This window comes from Zootoca vivipara, chromosome 8 (assembly GCF_963506605.1).
Source record: "Zootoca vivipara chromosome 8, rZooViv1.1, whole genome shotgun sequence".
Lineage (NCBI taxonomy): Eukaryota > Metazoa > Chordata > Lepidosauria > Squamata > Lacertidae > Zootoca > Zootoca vivipara.
Genome location: NC_083283.1, coordinates 13,307,432 through 13,326,123, shown reverse-complemented (window position 1 = coordinate 13,326,123; position 18,692 = coordinate 13,307,432). Strand labels below are relative to the sequence as shown.

General features: G+C 43.6%; 1 protein-coding gene across 1 annotated transcript in view; it reads right to left on the bottom strand.

Annotated features, from left to right (window-relative positions):
* FAM91A1 (family with sequence similarity 91 member A1) overlaps positions 1-18,692 on the bottom strand; it is a 28,995-nt gene that overhangs the window by 7,910 nt on the left and 2,393 nt on the right. Inside the window, exons 2-15 of the mRNA XM_035125233.2 lie at positions 16,992-17,076; positions 16,174-16,325; positions 14,644-14,701; positions 11,620-11,687; positions 10,093-10,206; positions 9,115-9,205; positions 8,545-8,607; positions 7,940-8,046; positions 7,631-7,669; positions 7,362-7,474; positions 6,627-6,745; positions 5,217-5,329; positions 4,837-4,923; positions 3,716-3,848 (exon numbers count right to left, since the gene is read on the bottom strand). Coding sequence (XP_034981124.2) covers positions 3,716-3,848; positions 4,837-4,923; positions 5,217-5,329; positions 6,627-6,745; positions 7,362-7,474; positions 7,631-7,669; positions 7,940-8,046; positions 8,545-8,607; positions 9,115-9,205; positions 10,093-10,206; positions 11,620-11,687; positions 14,644-14,701; positions 16,174-16,325; positions 16,992-17,076 — 1,342 coding nt within the window. The remainder of the gene's footprint in view (positions 1-3,715; positions 3,849-4,836; positions 4,924-5,216; positions 5,330-6,626; positions 6,746-7,361; positions 7,475-7,630; positions 7,670-7,939; positions 8,047-8,544; positions 8,608-9,114; positions 9,206-10,092; positions 10,207-11,619; positions 11,688-14,643; positions 14,702-16,173; positions 16,326-16,991; positions 17,077-18,692) is intronic.

Here is an 18,692-nt window from a genome sequence, read left to right as displayed (position 1 = left end):
GGGGTACAGGAAGGGGGGAGGAAAAATACAAATTTAGACGGGTCTCTTCTCTCTTCCTGGATAAAATCTCAACACAACGACTTAAAGATGCTATCAGCTAGGGAGGGGTGGGTGAGATGGTGCCCTCCAGACATTGTCAGACTACAACTCCTATCACTCCTAGCCAGCACGGCAAGGAATGATGGAAGCTGGAGTCCATAAGCATACGAAGGCACTGTGCATGCCAACTACCCTATGGGAAATGAGCTTTGATGCATACCACCAACCACAATGAAAGTTACATGTCAAAAGGAAATAACCGTTGAACCAAAGAGTTATTTCATGCATCCCAAGTGGGATTCTTTTATTTATTTACTTTGCTCTCCTTTGAATAGCAGGATCTCCTTCCATAACTGCTTTGGAACGGCCCCTCTGCTCTGAAGGGGTTCAGAGTACGGGGGACCAAGGAGAGTGCTGTTCAATAAATATAAGCACAGACTCTCCATGGGTATGTGTTCTCTATATTTGAATTTCTTGAACTGCTGTTCACTCACTGGGCAGTTCTTTGGATTCCAACCATGGATACTTTTTCAGGTTTTAATGCTTGGGGGTTGTTTTTTTTGAAAAGAAAAGAAAAAGGTGGAAATGATAGAGGCGCATAAAATTATTCAGTGTGTGGAGGAACTGGGAGAAAATTCTCTCTCTCATACACACACACTGGTAGAACCGGGGGTCATAGAATCATAGAACAGTAGCGTTAGAAGGGATCCTGAGGATGGTCTAGTCCAGGCATGGCTAAACTTGGCCCTCCAGCTGTTTTGGGACTACAGTTCCCACCATCCCACCACTGGTCCTGTTAGCTAGGGTTGATGGGAGTTGTAGTCCCAAAGCAGCTGGAGGGCCAAGCAGCTGGAGGTCCAACCCCCTGTAATGCAGGAAAATGCAGCTTTCCCATAGGGGAACCTGAAACCTTGTGTTATCAGCGCCACACTAAGTGAAGCTGAACACAGGGAGATTAAAGGCAGGCAAATAGATCTATACTTCTTCACCCAGTGCGCTGCTAAACTATGGACTTTGCTGCCACAAGATGCCGGGATGGCCACCAGCCTGGACAGTTTTAAAAGAGAATTAGCCAAATTAGGAACCAGGAAATCAGGCCATGGGACCACCTGGCACAGCATTGTCTACAATGCTGTGCACCTTCTGCATGCAAGGCAGATGGTCTACTGCTGAGCGATGGCTGTTCTCCAAACTCAAGGAGTTTTAGGCTTTCAGTGGCTACTAGCCACAATTGCTAGGTTCCACCTTCACTATTGGAAGCAGGGTGCCTCTGAATACCAGCAGCTGAGAAAGGGCACTGTTTCGCTCATGGCCTGGTTTTGGGCTTCCCGTAGGCATCTGATTGGCTGCTGAGAGAACAGGACTCTGGACTAAATTGGCCTTTGGTCTGTTCCAGCTCCTATATATTCAGTGAAGGAAATTTTATTCTATACTATTCTTTTCTCAGGCCCAAACTAGCATATTACATGCTGGTCACCAGAAATCCCGTTTTGAATAGGACCTATGGATTTACAGCACTACATTCCTTAGCCTTTGCCAATTTTAAACCATAGTACCCAATTCAAGAGCACTATCCAACATGATTTAAGAAATTTAATTTTTTTTTTTAAAAAAAAGAAATTTAAAGCATACTCAAGCCTAAAAAGCTTCTCCAGGGGGCATAAACCAACTGTGCAAGGTCAACTTCAAATGTAAACCAACCGCATAAGCAGCTGGAAGCTACATAAATAGTATCCCCCCCTCCCCCAGCTGTGGATATTGTGACAAGTGAAGGCTTATTTAAGCAATTCATTATCTTAAGAGTATTAGTTCATGTCCTGTTCCCCCAACCCTCTTAAATGATCAAAAAACACTGATAGAGTTAATGTGGGTAGTGAAGTGCCCTCCACAATAACTGGGGTTCATGCTCTGTATCTTTTTTTATTCTATGTACATTTTTTAATGCTGTTGCCCAGGAATCTGACAGTTTTTGATAGGACTCAACTGGATCTAGGTGGCTGCACATGCTGCTGAATGTTTTAAAGGGGTATAAATCTGACAGAGCAAGATAAATTCTTTCCCCATTAAAACAAAATTAACTTGAGAGATGTACAAACATGCACACTATGTTTGTTCAGCCCTGCAGGAAAATGATGGTCACTGGGATTTATTAAGTCCGGAGGGGGCTGAGTGCTTATAGCTAATGGGAATTACAGCTGCTGCACTCTCCCAAAATAGCATGGCTCTGGCCAAAAAGATGGTGCAGGGTTGGTTCAAGATATTGCATCGCCTATGCAGTTAAAAGTGCATGGATTTTGCAATGTATACCCCGAGCATCGTGCGATGACCTACAGATTACAGTGGTACCTCGCAAGACGAATGCCTTGCGCAACGAAAAACTCGCAAGACAAAAGGGGTTCACAATTTTTTTGGTGACTCGCAAGATGAATTTTTCTATGGCCGCGCTTCGCAAGACTTTTTTTTTTTTTTGCAATCCCCCCCCCCCAAAAAAAATGCTGGACCATAAAGGAGGCTGATCGCCGAAGAATTGATGCTTTTGAATTATGATGCTGGAGCAGACTCTTGAGAGTCCCATGGACTGCAAGAAGATCAAACCTATCCGTTCTTAAGGAAATCAGCCCTGAGTGCTCACTGGAAGGACAGATCGTGAAGCTGAGGCTCCAATACTTTGGCCACCTCATGAGAAGAGAAGAATCCTTGGAAAAGACCCTGATGTTGGGAAAGATTGAGGGCACTAGGAGAAGGGGACGTCAGAGGACAAGATGGTTGGACAGTGTTCTCGAGGCTACGAACATGAGTTTGACCAAACTGCGGGAGGCAGTGCAAGACAGGAGTGCCTGGCGTGCTATGGTCCATGGGGTCACAAAGAGTCGGACACGACTAAACGACTAAACAACAATAACAACCCCCCCATGCATTCCTATGGGAAACCGCGCTTCGCAAGATGAAATTTTCGCAATACGAAACGACTCACGGAACGAATTAATTTCGTCTTGCGAGGCATCACTGTACATGGGATACATATTGTCTCGAGTGACTTTCTGAGTTACTGGTGCCTTTGGACCAAGAAAGAAAGGGAAATAGGGAGAAGGGAGAAAGTTGGCAGTTGCAAGGTGGGAAGCAAAGGGTCCAAAAGATTCTAGTTGTGGTGGCTGATGTAACAGGGTAGAGGCAGGTTGCTGTCCTCTGATGGTGGGAATGAAAAAGAAATAAAGCACATTTTCTTTCTTTCTCATGTGACTACTATAACCAACATCTGCGATCTACTCTTAAAACTTTAATGCAAACACTATGTGCTTAGAACATTTATGCATAAATTAATGCACTCTTTGGACATTGCTTTCCAGTATGTTTACCTGCAAACACTAGAACTTGCGTAGGTTTATAAATAAGTCAGGTCGACTTTGTTTAATGAGATGACTTCTCGGTCGCCTAGATTCTTAACTGGCCTTATACAGAGTACATTTCTGAGTACAGGGTCTATTGCAACGTTAATGCCATGCCAAGATTGATGTTTTGCAGCCTAAAACAGCTAACAATGGACAATGGGACCTCTGTTCCCAAAGGGTTTATACTTATAAGTGCATGTTTGGAGCGCGTTTTCAAAGCTGGTGGAAGTGTGTCATTGGAGTAAAAAGTACAGAGCATGTAAAATAAAAGCATGTCTTCCCTGTACCATTATTGGGTTGTTCAGGCTGTGAAACTTGAGCCGCGAGGTCCTTATTGTGCCTCAGAAACAGTATAGTGTTTCGCAGGGTAAGTGCGTGATCAAAGTATCTTTGCGCTTCACCCTCTCCTGTGCTTTGAACCTAAATAAGGGAACAACAAGAAAAAGTACTTTGCATGAGCTGTTTGTGCAAATACTATTGACATAGAAAATTGAATTAAGATATGACAAAACATTCCCAACTCAGGATTTATGACCATGCAGCTGCTCTGATCCGCAAAAGAAAAGTAAAAACATTTACATGTCAGACGAATAAATGTGATTATATTTCCTAGTACCGTACTTGCATGTTATCTTCACTATTAAAAAGAATGGAAACTAAGAATATAGCATTTTCAATAGCTTTGGTAAGCTATCTGCAGACCAGCTTTATGTACATAATTATGTGTAGCTATACATTTGATACAGAGTTTAAACAACTTATGTGCAGGCTGTGGCAGAAGGAAAACATCATTTGACAATGTAATCATACAAAGGGTAATGACTGAAGTGTCTTATCTATTTTTCTTCAATCTGAATGATCAGATGAGCCACAATTACTAAAAGCAAGTGGGTGGGAGGGAAACAATGTCTCATGGGAGACTGCTCAGCAGTGGGCTATGGGCTGCATCCAGCCCCTTAAAGTGACTTGCGTGGCTCCAGGCGAATTGACCAAGTTCGGACTTTCGCTCGTAAGAAAAAGGCACTTCCAACATATAAGTTATTTTGAAGGTTAATGCTAAATTTCTCTTTCAAATCTGAATGCATTCGTGCTGTAACTGGGAAGCCTTTAATAAATAGAACGCCAGAAGAGGTTTAGTCATGCTGGCCACATGACCCGGAAAGCTGTCTGTGGACAAACGCTGGCTCCCTCGGCCTGAAAGCGAGAGAAGCGCCACACCCTACAGTCGCCTTTGACTGGACCCAACTGTCCGGGGGTCCTTTACCTTTTTACCAAAGCCTTTAATGCAAGATAACACCAACTTAACTGTACTGTATATAGCCTGACTGCTCATGCAAAGGTATTGACTACTGTACTACTGACTACTGTACTACCCTCCTTTAACAGTAACAAACCAACTATTATTTACCTTTTCAAGTTCTACAAGGAAACTGTCCAGAGACTCATCTGACAACTTTCCAACTTCAAACATGGTGACTGCATGACTTTTCAAATTCTGCAAGGAAGGTAAAATTGCATAACCTTGAGTTCCGAATTATTATGAATCTATCCAGTATTCAATAAGTGTTCACAATGAAGATGTAGGAAAACAGACTACACACCCCTTGCGTTCCCTTCCTGCAAGTCAGGACTCTTTTTTTAAATTATTTTTTAAAAAATGATCATACAGTAGTTATCATTTTGACAAAGAACTTATCTAAAAACTTGTTTTTTAAAAAAGTTTTAATAAAAAAACTAAAGGAATGTTTTAAAGAGTTTTAACAGATATTGAGAAGCTAAGAAACTTACCGGTGAGAGATTCCCCATCATTAAAAAGGCAGTGAGCGTTGAATCAAACAGGAAGGCTATGCGCTTCGTGTGCCCACTGGACAGACTCAAGCTGCTCACACTGGCAGTATCAGCTAAGGAAGCAAACACACACAGAGATTTGCCATCTTACATAGTTTTGACAACAGTGCAACACGCTGGCCTGCTTCGTACATCACGCTAAGATTGTGGTTGTGCCTCTCCTCTCCACTCCTTTTGCTGATGTGACGAGCTGCATGGTTTTGCTTAGCATGTCCTCCAAACTCAAGCCTGCAGTTCAGCTCTCCTGGGCAAACCATGAGTTGTAAACACATAACCAAACTTGATTAAAGCCCATGGTTAGCTTGAAGAGTGTTAATCCAAAAACCCAGGTTTGGATGAAACACTAACTAAGCTTAGCTCAGCAGCAAAATGACCAGCGAGGAACAAAGCTAGCCCTGATCTTATCCTCAGGAGACCAGGCCTTAACACTAAGCCATGGTTTGGGCTTAGCAGGATGTGCAAAACAGGCCATTGTGTCTGTCATTGAGTCTGCCCTTCTCTTGAACCTTTGACACCTTGGATTGCCCAGGGTCGCTTGACATCATCAGCTGACCTTCTCTTATTTAAGTGTGGGCTTGTGCTACATCTGCCAGTGTTCCAGCTCCAGCGACATCCGAAGTGTCTGAGAAAGGCCTGAAGTGATGCAGTCCCCATGGATGCTATTGGCTAAACTACTGTGATGTCACAGAGAGGCTTGCTAACCTAATGTCAGGCAACCGACTTCTTATGGAGAATGGGGGGAAAAACCTCACCATCTCAAACTGAAGATCCATGAACAACTCTGGCCACATTCAAATGGTACAGGGATTTTATTTATGCCGTGGGCTTTTGATGACACCTTTGATACCCCAGAACAGTTCACTAAAAACATCACAATAATGTTTGCTACTTATGCACGTAGCTAGAGTATTTCCCTTTTGCAAAGCTTTAATATACAAATGCACGTCTTTTAACAGAGGAATAAAGCCATACACCCCAAAACGATAAAAATGAATGCTGAAAGGTATCTCTATAAAAATCATCTACACCCTCGTTGGTTCTTTTCCAACTCAGCCTAGTGGCTCTTCCTTTCTTGCATGTGGGACAGGGGAAATTCTCCCCACTTATGGATTTCCCTGCCTGCAGGGACAAGCCAATTGGAAGAGGAGCCATAAAGATTCTCCACATGCAGAGCAAGCTGCTTTTTCAAGAAAATGTTTTAATGTTTAGCCTAGCTCTAGCCCACATGATTCAGACCACAGAATGCCACAGTAGTGGATGACAGGCACTGACCTATACAGAACATAAAAAGGAATGCGTTGCAATGCACACAAAATTATTAGATGGGCAGCCACTTGCTCTATGGCTCACCTGGATCATCTTGGCTGTTTGTGTCGGTATCTGTAGCGGATGATCCCGCCTCTTGTACAGGACTCCTGCTTTCTGAGCTCTCCCAGGAGAGCAGCATCTTCTGTGGATCCAAAGTAGTTCTAAGAATGGGAAGAAGGGTAATAAGAAGAGGCCCGCTGGCTCAGACCAACAGCCTATCTGCTGTGACCCTGGGAAGAAGCACTATTTGAGAGCAGGTTGTGGCCAGGGAAGTCCCCAGAATCTGAGCAAAGATAAACTGGTTCGGGTCATGGATCTCAGACTTTATATTCCAGCTTTAATCAGTGAGGCTGTAAGTTAATGTCACGTGATTATTTTATTAAGCTATTTTTTGACAAGGACTGGTGGCTTTTAGCTAATAATAAGCAAGGCTATTGAAAAGTTAAGGGCCACTAAATTCAATTCTATTTATTCCCAGTTGTGTACGTGCACACGACTGTCCTGACTTTGTTAAATAGTACAACTCACAAGACACACCGATATTGAGGTCCCGGAGATATGCACATCTATTAAGCATCACAAGGTGGGACCCAGTCTCAAGCAACAATGTGCTCTCCCAAGCCCACATTCCCAGCATGTTTGCAACTGCTGTCCCAGCGACATCTATGCTGGCTTGGTAATGTCTACAGAATGGAAGATGGCAGGATCCCCAAGGATGCTCTCTTTGGGAAGCTGGCTTCAGGCACCAGGCCTGTTGCTGGCAGACCACATACTTACTTCAGCCTGTTTATGGATGGGACATTCCGCCATGATGCATGAAGATTGTCCAGATTTATTACTTGGCCCTTTTTGTGGGCAAACCCTAACCGGCAATACATGGAGACAGCGTTCTAAAGTGAAGACAACATTTGCAAATCAGCAAATCAGCACTTTGCATTCTTGTTTCACAATGTCAAAAGAGATAAAACATGTGTGCAATGAAGGGTTGGCCCACCTCCACCCACCCACCCACCCACCCACTTTAAGCTGCAATACAGGAGGCCTACCTTCACTAGTGACAGATCTATCTCCAGGACATTTGCAAGCTGAAAGGACAGAAGGGAAAAGGTTACTGGCAATTCTCAAAAATCCAATCCAATGCATTCATCTGCACAACCTTCTGCCACCTGCACAAGTCAGGCATATGAGCGCTAAGCTTTAGGTACAGGTCCCTAGGAGTTAGCCAAGGAAGGACAGACAGGCATAATCCCAATCCTACCCTTATGTGGAGAGTTCACATGAAGTTAATTTAGCATGTCTTTTCCTGACAGATGCTCGTATGCAGGGCACAGAGAAACGCTGAAACAATAACTTACCTCGGCCACGTTTGTGTGTTCATCTATTGAAACAAATATCTTGTACAACAAGGTTTCAAAATAGTCACCCTGCACTCTGTTCATAACGAACCCTTCAAGTGGGGGAACTGAAAAGAGAAGCCATGTTTAAGGCTGTGATTCAAGGATATAATTTTGATGTATAAAAAGGGGTCTGACCCTATATTTGCTTATTAATTATCAGCATTAAAATGTTTATTCCTGCATCTCTCTCTCTTTCTCTCTTGAAGGAATCTGACCTAGAGAACAGAGACTCCCACCAAGCTAATGAGATACTTTGATCTTTCAAATTACATTTTACAAAACGGGAATTTTATGGTCCCGTACATCTACCAGACATGTCACACTTTAAATCCCTTTTAAACACCAAGGTCTACACAAGTGCTACACATATTTTGCATTTTTGTTGTGGCAAAACAAATAGAAGTTTGTACTTCTAACCATCACTGCAACCCTCTTTTCACACAGAGTCCCATTTTAATCCACACTCAACTCCTCCTTTGCCACAACTTTGCTATTCAATCCACTCCTGAACATGTAGCACCCTTTATGGATCTTTGTTCTGAAAGCAGCTAGTCCATACTTACCAGCTATACAACTGTCGTCCGATATTGGTACATCAAGGTAAATAAAGCCTTTATTATACAAGCCTACAGAAAGGAAAATAATGTCACTGTAAAAAAAAAACCCACCCCATCAACCTTAACATTATACCATTATGCATAGAGAGCACTATAGAAGCTAAGCATGTGCCACAAAACTGCATGAGAAGCACTCATGACATGTGTTATACAGGTAACTCGCAATTTATGTGCATTTAACTAACATGACCATAGCTTTGCGTGGGTGGGAGGAAATAAAAAAGTGTTCAGGGCTTGAGAGAAGTCACACTGCTCAGGATTCAGGCAACTTATGAAACTACTGCCAACTCCACATGACAAAGCTGCTTTTGAAATGTTGTGATGCAGCATAGCATAGTTCTAGTAACAAAAAGCAAAAAAAATTCACTGCTTTAGTGGGAATTCCTTGCAAACGTTGCTTGGGTTCTAGCCACTGTCTGAAGTATAACCTTAGACATATCTTATTTTAGGTCTAGAAAAACAAATACAACTGGCAGAAATTACTCTTCTGTTTAACAAAACCAAAGCAAAACTCACTGTGAACTATATTGTAATCCAGAGATCCAGCAAGCTGAGGACCTGAATCGATGATCTTATCGATAGCAGATTTTTCAGAGGTAGTGCAAATCTAGAGAGAAATGTACATATTAAATCACACATTTGGAGTAACCGCCAGGTCTTTATAATTCCATGCAGCTTTCAGACTGAAAATAATTCCATGCAGCTTTCAGACTGAAAAGTTTGACAATGATGACGTACACAACCCACACAGAGAGCTTGTTTAGTAGGTTAATCAAGTGGCAATTTAGTACCAGAATAAACTTTTTGATAGATGACCCACCCCTGCAAAATATCACAGAGCTAGAATTCAGGGTTAGCCAATGTCTGGAAGCAGGAGGACTGACAAAAATGAAATACTTCCTTTGTCATGCATAATTATTGTATTCACTCCCATGTGATGTGGTTACAGCTTTAACTTAGGCTGCTTTTAAAAATTCATATAGTATAATAAATGGTCTTCAGCCATGAGAGCTAAACAGAACCATCATATGAGTCTCCAGACAAGCACTGTTTGCTTAATAGTGATGTAAGCTTGCACCTGCAGGCAGCTGTTAAACTGGAATTATGTGTCGTTTCCACAAACACTTAAGGAGTCCTACTTGCCCTTATGTTGGATGCTGTTTTGAATGCCACAGCTAGCATCACAGACAGAATCCATAAGGCAACTTGACCCATTTTCTGTAAATACTGTAAGTGCTGTAACTGCAAAGTAGCTGTGTGAAATAAATACCTTTGGCGCAACAACTTTCTGTGATAGTGGCAGTAAGTATTTACACATTCCTGATTTAGGTGGTGAAGCGAAAGTAAACAACCCGCACTGGGATCCTATACAAATTTACTCAGAAGTAATTTCCGCTGTGTTCAAGTGGATTTAATTCCAGGTAATTGTGTACAGGATTTCTGCCTGACATTTATGCAGACTAATTTAATTTTTGGATTTTTGTGTGAAGATACCTTTATGTCGTCCTCTGTGATGTAACCAGCTTGTACCACCCACCATGGCTCTATTGCAATCTCAACTGGCTTCGTGGGTAGCAGATCACGGGCAGTTTTCCTTCTGAAGAATTTCTGAAGGAGTACAGTCCATTCGGGAGAGACAACAAGGAAGTAACCAAATTACTATCCTATAAAGCAGAACTAACAAATGCTCGTATTTCTGGATACGGCACACTCAGGTCTTTAACCCTCCTGAACAATGTACCATAACAAGGATGGGAGGGGAACCGTGCCACTTTTCATCATTAATCCTGAGAAACAAGTTAGTGCAATAAATTTACAGACTCCTTCAGTGGATTTTTTATAAAAAAAAAAAATATGCAGGATAAAATTAAGACTGTTAGATTCTAGAAAGAGAAGTTTCAGTTCTGTTTTTTGCTTGTATTTCTCTCTCTCTCTCACTCACACACACACACACACATGCACACACTCTCCAAGGGGAAGGGGAAGTTTTTGTTTTTGTTTTTAAAAAAGCAGTTATTTGCATTTCTGCAATATCAAGGTTAAGCTCATGCTATGTTTCATCACATCCTGCAAACTAAGATGAGAACTGCTTGCTATATACTTTCCATGTACAGTATCAAGCAGACAGAACAGGGATACACTGAATGAGATGAGATGACGGCTTGGCACTGATAATTTATGAAAGCCTGCAGAATATCCATTTAATGACTCTGAAGAATAAGAAGAGGAAGAGTTTGGACTTGATATCCCACCTTTTACTCCCCTTAAGGAGTCTCAAAGTGGCTAACAATCTCCTTTCCCTTCCTCCCCCACAACAAACACTCTGTGAGTGAGGCTGAGAGACTTCAGAGAAGTGTGACTAGCCCAGGGTCACCCAGCAATTGCATGTGGAGGAGCAGGGAAGCAAACCCGGTTCGCCAGATTACGAGTCCACCGCTCCTAACCACTACACCACGCTGGCTCTCTTGGTAACATTCGGAACAAATTACTGCAATATGTTATACATGGGACACGACTGCCTTTTAAGGCTGCTTGAAAACTACAGTTAGCTCAGAATACAGCAGCTTTTGCCAGTCCCAAGTCAACTGGTTCATTTCAGAGCACAGCTCAAAAGTGCTAATGCCAAAGCCTTAAATCAGGGACGGGGAACCTGAGGCTCCACAGATGAGCTCTTCAACGGGTTCTCCCACCTTCTGAAGCAAGGTAAGTGCATATTTATGATGCATGACCTCTGGCATCCAAAAATAACATCTTTTATACACTGTGTACCATTTTCTATTACAGAGGATGTTAAGCTCGAGACGAAGGCAATCCAGAAGGGTTTGTGGTGGTGGCACAAATGACCCATTATGCCAGATTACGAAGATTATGGAAGGTGTCACTAGGTTTAGCTCCCCTCAGTATATTTCTAGTTAGTTTTTTCTGCTAGGGCTGTAACCCACACTTTGGACAACCAAACTTGGTCCAAATATTAGATCGCATAGAAGAGAGGAGGGAGGGAGGGGAACCGTGAAGACCTACTTTGGATGATCTACACTGGTTCATTAGGTCAATGTACTGGTTTCTTCCTATGCCAAGAAGTCTCAGGCCTGGAGGGGAAAGGAAGTTGTTAAGTCTCTCAAAATAGAGTTATAAAACTATTCTGAGCCAAAGGAACATTATTGCATAGTACTGCTTTCATATGTTGCTTTGCAGACAAACAGTAGAATTTTCAGAAAGGCTGGTAGATGCGTCATCTATGAGATGATGAATTTTAAGCCTGCCATTTGCTATTCAATTGGAAATACTGTGTTTCTCATATTATAAGTCATGTCTTATAATCTTTTTTTCTCAAGAAAATAAGCCTATGGCTTATTTTCGGGGGGTGTCTTATTATTTTTTAAAAAAATTACAGTATGGTACCTCCCCTGTCCGGCGCCCGGAACTGGCTGCTGCTGCGCTGCTGGGCGCGTTGTCGGCGCTTCAGCAGGGCACGCTGCTGGGTCCCGCCGGGTCGGGGCTTCACGCAGCGCGCGCTGAGGCTCTTGCCGGATCCCGGCTCGGAGCAGCGCGCGCTGCGGCTCTTGCTGCGTCCCGCAGCGCCAGCGCCAAGCGCCAACCCAGCGGCGGGACCGGCGGGACCTGCAGCGCGCGCGACAGGAAGAGGAGGGACCAGCGAGTGGCAGCCGCGGCGGCCAATGAAGGCTCGGCCGGGTGTTTTTTGTCGTTGTAGCTGCGTCCCGCTGCGTCCCTTCTCTTCCTGTCGTGGCTCGGCGCCCGGAACTGGCGGCTGCTGCGCGCGTTGTCGGCGCTTCAGCAGGGCATGCTGCTGGGTCCCGCCGGGTCGGGGCTCCACGCGGCGCGCGCTGAGGCTCTTGCCGGGTCTCGCCGCCGGGTCGGGGCTCGGAGCAGCGCGCGCTGCAGCTCTTGCTGCGTCCCGCCGCCGGGTCAGCGCTTGGCGCGGTGCATGCTGCTGGACATTTTGGAGGGGCAGCAGCAGCCGATTCCGGGCGCTGACAGGCATCTTCCTCTTCCATGGCGCCATCCAGACCTGCTCCCACCACTACGGCTTATTTTTGGGGTATGTCTTATATTTCTTCAACTCAGGAAAATCCTGCCATGGCTTATTTTGTAGGGATGACTTAAAATATGAGAAACACGGTACTCATCCGGGCAGGCACAAGAGACAGGGCCTATTATGTGGTGGCACCCAGATTATGGTCCTCCCCTTTAATATCCACACCACAGCTTTTTTTAAAAAGGTTTTAAAACATGCACCTTTTTCAAAGCATCTTTTGTGAAATCAGTTATTTGTTCTTCCAATTGGTTTTTAACTGGCCTTTTTAATAACTCTTAATGTTGCTGCCTCTGTTAGATTCAATTATTTTTAGACTTTTGGGGATCTACTGCACTTCTATAATACCGAGAGTCACTTTGGATATGTTATGCCCCCCCAATGGGGCATTTAAATGATTTTTATAAAGAAAAATATACAGTGGAACCTCGGGTTGCGGATGTAATCCGTGTCGGAGGCACTTCCGCAACCCGCAGCCTTTGTAACCTGCAGTGCCGCATCTGCGCACGTGTGCGACGCGATTTAGCGCTTCTGCGCATGCGCGAGCGGTGAAACCCAGAAATAACCCTTTCCAGTACTTCCGGGCTTCCCGCGGTGCTCAACCTGAAAACGTGTAACCTGAAGCGTTTGTAACCCGAGGTACCACTGTACATCTAAATAATTTTCATGTATTCTCTACAAGCATGCATATTGTCCTGAGCTATCCTCTTCTTATCATGCATTTGCATCATACAGTTTTAGCCCTAAATAACTTAATCCTTGACTTGAAAGATGCCTTGAAATTCCATCTGAAGCACCCTCACAAATGGAAACATTATCAGATTAACTTGAAACATAAAATGCTTCCTTAAGCCCTTAGGTGTTTCAGACAATGCATGCCCTTGTTACCGTTTTTATCAAAGGCAATTCATGAGCTTAGGGGCCAAACCTATGGCAAGATCTGCCAGGATGAGCAGTTTAGAATGCAGAGGTTGCCAGCTCAGTCATGTTCAGCTGGGATAAAGTCCCCAGCCCCAGCAAAGCAGCATGAACTTGCTCATTCTGACTCAGCCTGAGTCAAGGCTACTGTAGGCCCTAAAAAAGGAAGGTGTTATGGGGGCATGGTGGAAGCAGGAAGGGGTGGGGTGGGGGAATTAAGACGGTCCCTGACTCTGTGCAACTCAGCCTTGTGTTCTGGCAAAAAAGGTAGTGTAAATCAAATACTATTTTAAAGTCTAGTTCTCCCTCTGACAGACTTGGGCCAGTTCAGCCAGCAGCGGTGTTCCTCTTGAATGGCATGCGGATCTGGCGTAACTTTACTTCAGCTTGTTTAATGTGTCTTGTGTATAAGATCGCTCTCTTAGCAATTGTATTGGAGCTGTGGGCTTTAGATAAAGGATCTGCATTTGGTGCAGCCAGAAGGGGTTATTTATGTCACCATTTGGTCTGCCTCTGTAATAACAATGTCAAAAGTGACAAATGGAAGATGGGTAGCCTCAGAAGAGAGCAACTCATCAGAAGTTATCACTGTCTCCCGCCTGCAGCTGAATGGCCAGCAATTCAGAAAACCAAGTTAATGAGAAGGATAAAGACAGTATAATTTACACACTGATTCATTTACTCCCAAGAGTTACTGTGCCAACAGCTATCTCTGTTAAAGCTAATGTGCTGCACTGCTAAATGGGTAAAGTGGAACGATTTTAAGTTATGTAAATGCAATTCTTATGGCCTATTGCTGTGGCAACAAATAATTATTAGAAAAGCAGACGCTTAACTTGTGGGTTTGTGTTTTATTTCCATAACTGGTTTGGGGTTATTATTATTTTTTCATCAGTATCTTTTTTGTTCTCTTTTCAAACATCAGGCATGTAATCCCCACAATTAAACAAATGTTACAACTTCAAAAAGGAATTATCATGCAGCTGTGCTGTTAGAACTAGACTGCCTTAAAACATGTTTTCCAAATGGAAATTTGTTTAGCTTGTGGAAACAGAATGAAATCTTATACTTACAGTCTGCAGCAGTAAAGTTGGGCAAACAATCATAGCTTTTTTCACTGTTCATTATATCCTTTGCAAAGGAAAAGGGAAAGTTGCAGTGTCAGCTTGAATCACTGTACTTCTTCATTTCACAACTGTGCACTGATGCTACATCAGTAAATATTTGAAAACTACTTTGCACCCAAACCCCAGTTTATGGAGGCTTTGTGTTTATCCGTTAGCTTGTTTGTTTGGCTTGTTTGCTTGCTTGCTTGCTTGCCGGGGAGGGGGAAGGAGAGGAAATGGAAGTCCATTGGATGTAACCTAGTGAAAACAAAATTCTAACTCAAGAACCTAAAATTAGATGCACAAAATGAAATAGATTTTAGGAAAAAACTGCAACCAGATCTAAATATGTGGAGTGTGTCCTATTCATTTCAACTGAGAAAAACAATGTGAACACAGCAGTAGCGCATTTCAGGGCTTCCCTCACCAAAATACATTTGGAGATGGGAGGGGGAGCAGAGAGAGTGAAAAATGGGGGTGGAATTGTAGTGCTCTATTTCTACAATGGCACTCCCATGCTCAGAACAGATTGCTGGATTGAGGCACAGGAGGCATGTGAACCTCACAATCCTCATGCCACTGATTTTGGAGATGCCCTGCATAAATTTCAATGGATCTCTGCTAGTGTTCCAAGGACATAGTGTACATAGGTTTCCCCCTTTCCATTTCATCTTCGCAAACACCTTGGGATGGCTTGCCCAAATTTACCCAGTAAACTTCATGGGTGAACATGAAAACATGTACCCATTATGCACCAGCTCTGGGATTATTCCAGTTTGGTGATTATGGTAGATATACTGTATCCAAGACATTAGATGCTTCAGAAACAGTCATCGCCAGCAACAGAAAGAGACACCAATGGATTACAGGTATTCTCTTCCATGGTATCTTTAAAGGTCTTTAGTTCAACACATAGGCCCAGTCACCTTGCAGCGTAGCAAAAGGTCGTAATGGAAATGCATTTGAAGAATGGCAGACCAAGAATAAATCACCCACCTGAGCTCATTGAAGGAAGGACTGGAGATAATAAATATAACAGCAGCTCCACTTGCTCTATGCAAAATGCTGCTTTAACAATACCAGTAACCAAGCCTCTGTGTGCTCTACTGCAGTACAAGGATGGAGGCAAAAATGGCCTATTTTTGTGGAATACAGTGGCAAAACTCTCACTAGAAGCAGCAGGGCACAAACTACACATTACCAGCAATTATCAATCAACTCTGCACCATGCTACACATTGTTTCTCCCATATGTTGAGAGGTGCAAGCGCTGTTTGCTGCTTTCTCTGAATACACGTTTGCAAGCTCCTTCATCAGAGTAATTTGGCTGCAAGCCCAAAATGCCACTGTTTCCTGCCGCTGATTACCAGCAGCAGCCTGGCAAAAAGCTAACAATAGTGGGCATGTGACTCCAGCTGGCAGGCATCATGTTACGCTGCAATACCACAAACTCCTGGGACACACAAAATGCCTTGTTTAAGCATTTATCTAAACTCACCTCCATTATTCCTGTGTAATACGAAAAGGGGGTTATCCTCAAGCCTTTCACCATGATGTCAGACAAGTGGTATGGGTACAACATGAGGTGCTCTCTGCTGTATTTCAACAGTTCCTCGTAGTATCTGCGTTCATCCTTTTTGACATGCTTAACTGGGAGAGTAAAGAAGGGTCAGCAGGTTGTAGCAACACTCTCCACAAATCAGAAATGCTAAGGATTTTTACGGGGAGTGAATTTGGGAGAGGTTCCAGAGCAAACCTGGAGCTCCATTTGCACAAAGATTTGGAGCCTGCTCTGTGTATCCGCACAAAGCGAGGGGGCGGGAAAGAATGCAAAGCGATGAAAGTATGCTGGACTTCATGGCACAAAAGAGAAGACACCTTATGCCACATACTATACCTATTGCAAATGCAACATCATTACCTGACACTGAGTTAGTTCCCAAAAATCCAGACTTAAAAAGAAGGCAGCCAACTAGCAAAGTTCTTGAAGTAAGTTCATTTTGGGATAAGGAACTGGTAATAAGCTTGTACGGGGGCTGGTGGGCAGTCCTTGGCATGGGGAATGGTCCTATGCCATCTTCCAGCCACCGACTGAAGCTGCCCTGTTCGTCCATCTCATGGGTGTCCTCCTTTTCCCTGTTAACTTCCTTCTTATTTTTATTGGCACTTTAAAGTGTTTATTAATACAAAAATGATCAGTAGTGGTAGTACAATTTTACTGAATTCCAGCTGAGGACAGGTTTCTCTGATGTAGCTGTTACATATGACAGTATCTGTTTTCAAAAGCCCTCCCCCCAACTCTGTTTCTCTACTCACCTAAGTTATTTCGGTACCGTAGCTGATTGCGAATACTATAGAGCACAACCTGCTTTTCATAGTCTCGCTGTGAGTTTCCAAGCCCCTACGAGACAAAGCATAGAAATTTAACGAAATGAGTAAGGGAGCAATCCTGTACACAAGCAGATGGCATAGAACAAACTGGTGTAATTTAACCTGGTGTAAAGTTACACCAGATCTACACTCCATTCAGCAATGGGGCTACCGCTGGCTGAGTCAGCCTAAGCCCGGCAGAGAAAAAACAAGCCTTTAAAATAGTGTTTAAAGTTAGAATCATAGAATCGTAGAGTTGGAAGAGACCACAAGGGCCATCCAGTCCAACCCCCTGCCAAGCAGGAAACACCATCAAAGCATTCTTGACATATGCCTGTCAAGCCTCTGCTTAAAGACCTCCAAAGAAGGAGACTCCACCACACTCCTTGGTAGCAAATTCCACTGCTGAACAGCTCTTACTGTCAGGAAGTTCTTTCTAATGTTTAGGTGGAATCTTCTTTATTGTAGTTTGAATCCATTGCTCCGTGTCCGCTTCTCTGGAGCAGCAGAAAACAACCTTTCTCCCTCCTCTATATGACATCCTTTTATATATTTGAACATGGCTATCATATCACCCCTTAACCTTCTCTTCTCCAGGCTAAACATACCCAGCTCCCTAAGCCGTTCCTCATAAGGCATCGTTTCCAGGCCTTTGACCATTTTCGTTGCCCTCTTCTGGACACGTTCCAGCTGGTCAGTATCCTTCTTGAACCACCCTTTCTACCAGCTTAATTTATGCCAAGTCACATGACAGAGCTGCACTGGCTTAGGATCCAGTGTACATCTTCCCTTTCTGGTCCCACACACAGAACACACTTTTTCCAGGGCTTATACTGGATTAAGATCTGCTAGGCTTGGCTCAGGTAGTTGAGGCCTGGCTGAGCCAGGATGTGCTCACATACCTCCCTCCATCTGAGCCAAGGACGAGGGAGTTAAGCCAGCTCAGCTGCAGATGTGCTGGATCCTAACCTCCTCATCCTGGTTGATCTTGAGTGCTGGACAAGTTGTTGATCCTCAGCCCAATAGGTAAATTTACAGCTCAGGCTTGCTGAAAGTTGAACTATAAGATTACGCTTCAAGAGTTTTTATCAAGCAACTTGGCTTAGACCAACAACTAATTGTTAGATGAATTGTCTGACCTATACACATAAAAGTGCTGATATTGTAGTTCTACTTAACCAACACAAATCAATACAGAAGCTCCTGCAATTGGTAGATAACAATGTTTTCCTATGTGTGGCTTTTGAGGTAGGTCAGAGGCATCCTGTAGCTCAGTGGAAGATCCCATGTTTAGTAGACAGAAGGTCACATGTTCAGCCACTGGCATCACAAGTTAAAGACACATCCAGCAAGGCAGCCAGGGAAAATTTGGGAAACTGCTGCTGGCCAATCAAAAGGAAAATACAGAGTTAGATGCACTAAGGCCCTGTATCACAAGACAACTTCATATGCTACTTCTTCCCCTTCTAATAAAAGCTAGTGTGGTAAAGCAATTTGAGTGTTGCCCTAGACCACCCACCCCTTCAATTCTTCATTTACTGTGGGTGTTCACTATGCTATGTCATAGGACATTCCTGAAGGAAAAAAATGGAAGCACAGTGGACACTCGGGTTGCGAAGGTGATCCATGTGGGAGGCACGCTCGCAA